Source organism: Dicentrarchus labrax, unplaced genomic scaffold (genome assembly GCF_905237075.1).
Source record: "Dicentrarchus labrax unplaced genomic scaffold, dlabrax2021, whole genome shotgun sequence".
Lineage (NCBI taxonomy): Eukaryota > Metazoa > Chordata > Actinopteri > Moronidae > Dicentrarchus > Dicentrarchus labrax.
In genome coordinates this window covers 3114596-3124511 of record NW_026136722.1, presented here as the reverse complement: position 1 = coordinate 3124511, position 9916 = coordinate 3114596, and the positions used below count along the sequence as shown (strand labels likewise).

Below are 9916 nucleotides of genomic sequence, written 5' to 3'. Positions count from 1 at the left end.
CATCATATAATTGGTCAAATTCTAAGTGAATGCGGATGAACATGTGTAAACTTATGTCACTCAAACTTTATTTATGGCCTTCAAGTCACATTCCAGGACAAAAACTATGGTCGCCTCTAATCTGTGTTAAGCTGAAGAATCTGCTGTATAGGAACAAAGCAGAAGGAGGGAAACTGGTTATTCCCACTTAACAGATTAACACACACACACACACACACACACACACACACACACACACACACACACACACACTCCCTCAATAATCTCCTAGAAACAAAGAACAAGTTTAAAAGAAGAGCCCTTGAAAGTTACACCTTAACTGCTGAGTGACTCATTCCCACTGCATATTCATGTCTTTGTTGACGAGGGCAGGTCTGTGGGCGTGTCCAGGGAGAGGCTTGTACAGGTACAGGTGAGACAGGTGGACCTCTCTCACACCTCGCAATCTGGACTCTACATCAGCAGCAGCACACACACACCTCTTCATATCGACAGCGAAACCCCGCCAAGGTAAGACTGTCAGACATGAATGTTAGGATTTGATTGCAAAGATTCAGATTTTGTGCTTCTGAAGTTTGTAAGACGGGATCTAAAGCTGAAAGACGTAAAGGGAGTTCATATTTATGTCTGTGAGGTTTGACATTTGTGGCCAGAAGATGGCTGAGATGGTTGAACTATTTCATATGAAAATTGTTGTTCATTGTTAAGTTATTCTGTTCAAATAAGATAAACTGAGAAGTAAAACTGAACAGTACATTAAGCTTGAGTGGGAAAGGATTGATAATTATAAAAGAAGAAAAAAATGCTATCTAAGAACATTTCAGACAGTAATCTTAATTTTGTTAATTAATATTGTTTATTCCTGATCACTTTTGTTGTAATTTTCTTCCTCCTTTGCTTCTTGGTGTGTCTGTTTTTTGTGAGCTTGTTATTTAAGGTTTTGAACAATACTTACAGGCCATGGGTGTAGTCCAGGGTGTATGCAGCTGTGAAAATAGTCCAGCTCTTGTTCAGTGGCTTAGACTCTCAAAGTGAACAGTTCAGTTGAGGAGCTGAACTATGAAGATTTTTAAAGAGAGATGGTCTGCCTAAGAATCAAACAACATTTCATGTCAAAACGGATTTTAGATATCTCTGATTTTCAGTCTGGGCCAAAACACACCAATCTAATGTTGTGATATTCTGTAGATTCTGTTGCAACTTCTAAGTTTCTATGGTTTACTTTGGCATATGTTAACTTATTTGCAGCTTGGGTCTGGATGGCCACAACAGCAGTATTAACTGTAGTAGTAAGAGAAGTTGTCATAATAGTCATGGAATAGTGGGAGTAGAAACAGTAGATGTGACAACGAGAAACACTATAGATAAAATGTGTCTTCCATTAAAGTACTTGTTAGATTGTTTAATGCTATTTTATTTTGACCTTTATTCTACCAGGAATATTCCCACTGATATTCAAAATCTCCTTTCCAAGGGGGTCCCGGTCAAGACTGCATCTTTAAGTTTCACAAGATTAAGAGAAAAAGGTTTAGTTTTCTGACCGGTTGTAACGTTGTACATAAAACTAATGACACATTACTGTATTTGTCTAAAACTGGTGCTGAAGCACAATCATGTCTTAAAGTGCTGATGAAAGTGTTGATGGGTTTCATGTGAAAATAGAACATATAGTACATAAATAGAGAAGTTGTAACAGTTGCAAATGCTCAATTTCAGGAACCTAAAACAATGCGGTACACAGAATTAAGAAAAGATTCTCCAAAATTATACAGGGCAAAAAAACACAGTTTGAGATCTGACTGAAAAGGGGAAAATGGTTTATTTTTTTGTCATGAAAATGGTTGGCTATGTATCTTTAAATACAGTTATAAAGAGATTTAGCTATAAGAACAACACAACTAAAAAGAACAACACTAACTTCATTGAATAACTTAAAATTATTTATTTTACAGTTTTATTATCATATAATATAATATATTGTTGTGAATTAGTTTATAGGATGCAGCAAATGTATTCAAATGATAAGTTTTGTAATTTTCAGGATGTTTGGCTCATGTCGGCTGTATATACTGCTCAGTAGTGTAGGCCCGACCTTTGTTTTTTGGGGGGAGTTTGGTCTGTTTTGGCTGAATGGGGGTCAGATCAGAGGTCAGACTGGAAATCGGAGACAGGATTTATGGTTGGATTAACTCCATGTTTTTCTCTGCAGTGATAAGTGATTGATTGGGTAATTTCAATTTTAAATGACACCCTGTGTTAGCTGATCATTTAAACGCACCATGAAGGTAGACGGTCAGCATTCCCCCCTCTCTCTCTCTCTCTCTCTCTCTCTCTCTCTCTCCCTCCCTCACACACACACAGAGTCAGGTTTGACCAGCACAGATGTCTCATACAGTAAGGCCACACCTATGTCTCAGATCTCTCTCAGGGTGTCAACTTATCTAAGTGGAAAGTCAGCCTGCTTAGCATCAGAAAGAGCGAGTTTCACTGAACTCAACAGATCAGTCTGTAAGGTAATCGCCTAAAAGTCTGGTTTTATATGTCTAACTCATCCACCTGCTTAGGGGGGTTTTATTAGTTTGTCAATAAGATAGTTTATGAGTTGCTCATTGACTGGGCCAGTTTTTCTCGATCAGTCGCACCCATTTTTCCTCCATTAATCCACTCCCAAGCACCTGCCTCAGTGATGAATCCTTCAGGGCAAGCAAGCTGCGTCTGAGCTGAGGTCATGTGCCTCGGCCTTCTCTCACAGAGAGCGTATTGTTTGATCAGCAGCCTCTAACTTTTCCCCTTTGTGATTTTAAAGCATTTCTACAATGTGGCAGATGAATTTTTCAGAAGCCGCACCCAGTCGCTGCTTCCATCAGCAGCCTTATGTCCCATCTGATGACAGAAACACCAGCATCGTAACTATTAGGCTAATTATTGTAGTTTTGATCAGTTGTTTGTTGTTTGTCTTTGTATTTATCTGTTTCCTGTCCACCTGTTTGTTTAATTTAATCCTTGTCATGGTGATAAAAAACAATGCCGTGATTGGATTTTCAACACTTGAATATATAATGAATGTATTAAAAAAATCATTCATAGGAATCTTGAACGCACCCTGATTGCCACAGCCAATTTGCAGTGCTTCTCTCAGTGCTTCTATCGCTCACTCAGGTTAAAGAAAACATGTCAAACGAAGAACAACAAGGCTTTGAGGCTGATGGAAACAACTTTTACAGAACCTTACTTGACTAACCTGAACCCAACACGCCCCAAACTTTCCAATTAATGTTGCACAGGTTGCTTAAAGCACAGGGGAACTGAGCCAATCAGAGAAAGAGCAACTCATCCAGTCATTCTACATTAGCGCTCCTACCCTGGAAGTCGGCTTCTGCTGTAGCTCTTTATCGAAACACACGTGTGACTTTTTTTTAAATGACAACTGTCATTCAAGCAACATGATGTAAGGTTTTTTGGGGTTTTTTTTGCTTCAGATGAGCTCATTCAACAAGATTTAAGATTTGTGCAGCAGCTTAGCCTGCAGTGACACACCCTTAGTCTGTCACACACAGAGAGGGAGAAGCACGCTGTTCAGTAGCATTCCTGCACCGACATATGGGTGTATGCGGGCCCTGTCAGTGTGTGTGTGTATGAGAGAGAGAGAGAGAGAGAGAGAGAGAGAGAGACAATGACAAAGCAATCTGTCATCTCCTCTGAGTCCCAACTGTGATGACAAGTGAACTATGGCTACACCTCAGTGCATGTAGTGAATGGCTGGATGCATGTGTTTTTGTGTGTAATGGATATAGAAACTGAGATGTACAGAACACAGGCAGGATGTATATATATATATGTGTGTGTGTGTGTGTGTGTGTGTGTGTGTGTGTGTGTGTGTGTGTGGTGTGTGAGAGAGAGAAAGAGAGAGCTAGACAGAGAGACAGAGAATGCTTAGTCATGCTTTGTTTTTGTGTTTGTTTATGTAAAGAGAGACACAACGAGAATACGGAAACAAAAGAATTAATCTTTTTCCTGTACGAGATCATTACATAAAACTGGTCACATGACTTTGTTTTTCAGTGGGCATAAAAACTAGGCAGACAACAGCAAGAGTGCAGCAGAGCACCAATAAACAAAACATGCCCTGTCATGTCTTAGTCCATGTTAAAGTGTGACTTTACAGATCGGTTCATATGTGAGCAGTTAAGTTGTCATGAACTATATGCAATGCATGTTTCCATAATGAAAAATCAAGTATTAAGTGCCAGCGAACTCAAACTACAATAATAATAAAATAAAGGGGCAGAAAATTAGTTCCACACTTTATTGTGACCCATATAGTTGACTAATTATCAAGTTATAACGAGACAGTGTTCAGTCATTTGTGGGTCAGATTGGTCTCACATGACAAAAGTACTAATTATGTTTTAATGAGGCCACACTGTCGCACCCCTCAGTGCTGAGCTGTATAAACAGTAATTACTGTAGATCCTCTGGCTGACATCACAGACATTCAAGCCTTAATCTGACCTTTAATCAAACTTAGTTCATGTTTACCTTGACTCCTCTTCCTCACAGCACGTCCTCTGGTTTTTGCTGCATTTTGTGGACAATCTATCTTATCTTCATGGCTCACATTCCTCTTTAACTTCGTCAGTCTGGCCTCAAAAAGCATTTTAAGCATGCCAGCATGTAGAGATGACCACATTGATTTTTGACATGCAAAGGACTTATCTGTAGCATGTTCATGTAGCTCTGTGTCAGTTTTAATTGTAATTTTTTACTTTCTTCAAGCGATTTTATTTATGCATGTTTGGTATAAGAGCTTCTTCAGAGGAAGCCAGAAGCTTACAGAGAGGTTTTATTATAGAATACTAAATAGATATTTATATATTGTGTTGATCTGCGGAACTGATTATTTTGTTGACCAAAAAGTAAAATTTTTAATGAATCTTTGGTTTAATTATGAAAAATAAGTCAGTCTCAAGTTATAATCCATAAGCCATTCAATGTATATAAATCTCTATATAGTAGATTTCATTGTTGGTGGCAGGGTCCGCCGTGGCAGCAAAACTGGCATCTGTTTTCTTTCCACTGTTCTGTTTAATTGAATTATGTTTAGTTTTTTCATGTCCTTTAAAGAACGTTGTAGATGCAATGCAAAAAGAGGTCTCTTTTTTGATGGTAAATGAGGATGACTCAGTTATTACAATGACAATGTACTTTACTGATAAATCATCAGAAAATTACCAACAAAAACAAACCTGAGTCCTCTTAGTACACTTGTTAGTTTTTCAGTGCGAACAGGCAGAGAGGGTTATAAAGAAAACCTTGAACCTGAAATATGTCAGCCATCAAACCCAAGACCTGCCAGAGTCCTCCACAGGCGTTTGCCTCAAGGGCTACTGACAAGAAACATCCACACAATGCAGTGTATATACCCCGCAGGGACAACTAACTCATCTGTTTGGGCTACATATGTATCAGTAAGAGATGACAGACATTTCCATCAGAGCCTGACAGAGTATTTAGCTACATCAGTCAGGATTTGGCTCCATCTGGTGGCAGAAAGGAGCAGCAGAATCGTCTCAAAGGCAGACAGATGCTTATTAGGTTTCATAGTGTATTTTGTCTTTACTGCTAATTAAGAGGAGTACCCCTTGAAACAATCCTGCTCTCTCTCTACAGCACAATGAGTGCAGATGGAAAAACGCCCCCTCCCTACGTCATACCAGGTAAACCAAACACACCGTGCCCACACACATTATCATCAGTCATCATCATCATCATCATCATCATCATCAACAGAATGACTCATTACCTCCATCTTCTTTCCTTACATTCTCCTCTGTTTCTTTTTCTTTGTACTTTCTCTGGTCCAGTAGAAGGTGGTCAGGGGGATGGAGTAAAGGTTTACCACCTCCACAGCCCATTCACCCCTCCCAGTTTACAGCAAAGTGCCACCTCATTCACACCAGGTAAACTCTCATCTGATGTTAAACTTCCTGGAAACAAGTCAACAACCTTAGCTAGAATGTATTCTTATACCTAGTAAATTACCTTTCCTATTTCCTCCTCGCTCCTTCCATCAGTGTACACCAGCGGAGGAGGTGGAGGAGGCAACCTCGGTTCAGGTCTTGAGTCTGGAGATGGCAAAAGGAAGTTTGTGAGCTACGACACGGCACTGGGGAGTAATCCCGGCATGACGACCTGCGCTTCCTGTCAGCAGCAGGTCATGACCAACGTCACCTACAAAGCAGGGACGTACGCCTGGCTGATGTGCTTACTCTTTATCTGCTGCGGGTGAGTGTGGCCACTTTGAACTGCTTGAGGGATCCAGGGCCGAAATCTTCTGTTGGGCCCTTACATACCTCACACAACAGTGTACACATTCAGAGTAATGTGAATGTGTCCCTAACCTCACCAAAAGTTCAAAAGTGTGCAAGATGGCCATGTTGTCTAAACAGTGAAAATACACATATCTTACATACATAGTTCAGTAAGAGTGTAGATACTTGGAATGGGCATTTTTTTCGTATTCGAGTACTTGCATTGAATTATTGTGAAGTACTCGAGTACTCGCAAAACAAAACTAACTAATAAGAAAAGGGTCATAAATAAAAACCCAAGCAAAAATGTTGTTGGGGTATGGTTATCCTCCTTATATCCTCCTTTCTGTGCTGTACAGACTGTAGAGATTAGCTGACATGAAGAAAAACCACATCCTCAAACAGTGGCTGGTTTACTTTTTCATGTGCAGCCATCTTGGTCCCCAGGCTGTAGCTGAACAGTGGATTTAGTTCGGCACATAGCAGATCAGCCCTCAATCCCACCACATTATCCTCATACATCATCCTCAGTCTTGTAGTGGTTGTTCACCGTGATGGTAGCTTGTACTCCGGTTCAACAAACCCCATCAGCTCGCAGAGTCCTCCTCCTCCCACAAAGTTTAACAGGAGCATATCTCCACTCACCATGTATGTAAAGAAGCTGGTTTATCTTCTCTGCCCTGGTAGCATCACAATGGCGCTTGCAAACGATGAGATGCCAGTAGAAATGCAATTTGCTTTAATTCAATTAACCCATACTGTTTATTGCTAAGGGACTGTATGAATATTTTAAGGTCTATTAAAAATGTAAATATAAATCTCATGCAAAAAGGGCAGTTAAGCCATATGCAGGACAACAATCCTGTCTCTGCATGAAGGCTACATTTTACACAACAAAATGAGATTGTCGAAACAGATAGGTCTTATAGTCTTTTTTCTTCTTTTTTTTTATACCAAGCCTTTGTTAACATCATCTAATCTAATTCATATTTACTTTTACTAATTGCCATCCAAAAAGCTGCCACTTGGGCCCAATTCACTCATTCAGTGGCTGTAATAACCTGTAATAATAAAACGTATATATTCAAGAGAAGGGTCAAAAAGAGAGTCCACAGAAAATATAAATAACACTGGGAAGGTTGTTAGTTTTTTATGAAATGAAACACAAGATTCAGCCCCCTACACATCCCAATACTTTTTGCACAGTCAGTAAAAAAAACCAATAAATGATCAAAACCAAATGGCCCAAACAAAGCTAGTTCTGGTGTACAGCTGTGTGACACTAACTCTCTCTCTCTCTCTCTCTCTCTCTCTCTGTGTGTGTGTGTGTGTGTGTGTGTGTGTGTGTGTGTGTGTGTGTGTGTGTGTGTTGCAGGTTGATCCTGTGTTGCTGCCTGATTCCATTCTTCATGAAAAACTTCAAGGATGCGTACCACACATGCCCCCGCTGCAACAGAGTGCTGCACGTTGAGAAGAAGAAATGCTGTAAATGACGAACATGAGGGCAGACATGGGCCCATAGAGATGTGCAGCAACATTCTGTTACTGTTGTTTATATTGTGGGATGGAGCTTATTTCTATGGATGAGCCATTGCATTAGCCATGGCAGAATCAAACAAATCAATCATATTATTAGCAAAACAGACTTGGAGTGATTGTGTTGTTAGAGGTTAAATATCATGTGCTCACTTTTAAAGCTCTGGCAAGTTGAATCAAGCACACCCCATGCACTTTTGGGAGCCATTTTATTTTTTGTCCCATTCCAGCAAGAAAGCTTTCTCTATTATCATACTTAGAAATTTCCGCATACGTTATGTTGCTAAAATGAAGGCTTGTACATAAACCTTATCAAATACTTAATGTTTCATGGGATTGTTCATTTTTAAATTTAAAACATAAAAGCTGTCCATTTTAAGGGAATGTCACAACATCACCGTGAAACAAACCAACACAATATTTTATTAAACCAGAAGATTGAGCTAACAACCCTGTTATATTTGCTCGTCTGCAGTTATTGTACAATAAATTTGTGTCTGTGTTGTTTTGCAACACTCCAAAATAAAGTAAGACCAATGTGGCTTCTTTGTGTTATATTAATATGTTGTCAGCCATTATAATTCTTATATGAAGGGATGAAGGGAAATCTGAGCAAGCATGAAGTTGAAAGAAAAACGTATGTAATGTACAACAGCAGTCGGCTGTAAATGTAATTTAGAATTTTTGTTTAGATCATTTGAATCTTCAAACAAAGATGTGTCATCTGAATGAATTGAACAATGCAAAATTAAAGCAATGCTACACTATGACGTGACGTCTTCATTGGCAGCCACTGGTCAGTACGCTTGAAATAAATTGTTTGAATATTTAAACATCTACAGGTATAAAGAAATTAGACAATATATTTGTGTTTGTTTTTTCTGTTCTAGCTTGTTTAATTAAAAATCTTCCTGCTTCATAATACAATAACAACGTAAAAAAGGGAGCCGGCCAAATGTTGTTGTGAGGGACGTGATTCCTCCTCATGTCCCCTGAATGAAACTGAGAATGCTTGGACTCTTATGTACTATTATTAAGTATTTTATAACATTATTTCTCTAATAAAAGTAGACTATCTAGACGACATATGGCACTTTGCTGTGTTTTTTGTCTTTATTTGTGCCCTCCTCTAGAGAGGTCAGAGGTCAAGGCCAGTCAGGTGAAGTTGGTGTTTCAACAAAGCACTGTAAAGCGTTGTTATAAAGAATTATCAGCAAAATGTATTTAAAGAATGAGTTAAAGTATTAATGTTTTACTATTATAGGCAATATGACATTTTCAGATTAATATCACTGCTGCATTAATATGTATGTTGCATTTTACTGAATGTTATCTGTGCAGAGAGCCAACAGCGGGTGGATGTTAGTGTTTAGCTCAAAGCACCGCTGTGCCCAAGAACAAAGGCTGTTTCCTCTTTTTCTTGTTGGAATTGAATCACATGTAATCTTGACTCTCTTGAGCCAAGTTATCAGTCAGCGAGACATCAGTCAGCTCCAGCGTGACCTCTGACCTCACCGGGAAAATCTCCTTTCTGAAAATGCCTTCCATCCTGAAGCAAGTTTATGAAAACATTATTACTGCACGTAGGCGAGTTTTAGAGGTCTGAAGATTCTCAGCCATTCACGTTGTAACATCTTGGTCAAAGTCAAAATTTTAAGTCTTGATGAAATAGTTTGACATTTTGGGAAAACTGCTGAGTCACTTTCTTGCAAAGAGTTAAAAGAAGATTCATACCGATCAACACGCCTTGACTGTATGGCTACATCCAGTAGCCCATTAGCTTAGCTTAGGTTTGCAAACTGGAAATGAGAGAAAAAGAAAGTATTTCTTGGCTCTGAGTGGTTGCCAGGCAACCAGCAGCCTCCAGGAAGTTACTGCTTCCAGCCAAAAAAAATAGTCTGTCATATAACTCCTCATCGGTCAATTGTTTTTACACTTTACTTTTGTACAGTTAGATGAACAAGATTTAGCATGTTCATTTGTGAACTTTAGAAGTAATGGCAGGCCGGTTTTTGAACCTTCAGACTGAGCTAGGCTAGCCGTTTCACCCCGGTTGTCTTTATGCTAAG

At 39.2% G+C, this 9916-nt stretch overlaps 1 protein-coding gene across 2 annotated transcripts; it reads left to right on the top strand.

Annotated features, from left to right (window-relative positions):
• Window positions 1-355: 355 nt before the first annotated feature.
• si:ch211-157c3.4 (Lipopolysaccharide-induced tumor necrosis factor-alpha factor homolog-like) lies at window positions 356-8614 on the top strand. 2 transcript variants are annotated; one of them, XM_051387142.1, is made up of 5 exons: window positions 356-510; window positions 5671-5717; window positions 5865-5960; window positions 6075-6285; window positions 7687-8614. In XM_051387142.1, the coding sequence occupies exons 2-5, from the start codon at window positions 5675-5677 to the stop codon at window positions 7802-7804; spliced, it is 468 nt and encodes a 155-aa protein (XP_051243102.1). In that variant the 5' UTR covers window positions 356-510; window positions 5671-5674; the 3' UTR covers window positions 7805-8614. The 2 variants fall into 2 exon arrangements, with proteins under 2 accessions (XP_051243102.1, XP_051243101.1); XM_051387141.1 differs by having other exon boundaries at window positions 373-510; window positions 5868-5960.
• Window positions 8615-9916: the final 1302 nt, after the last annotated feature.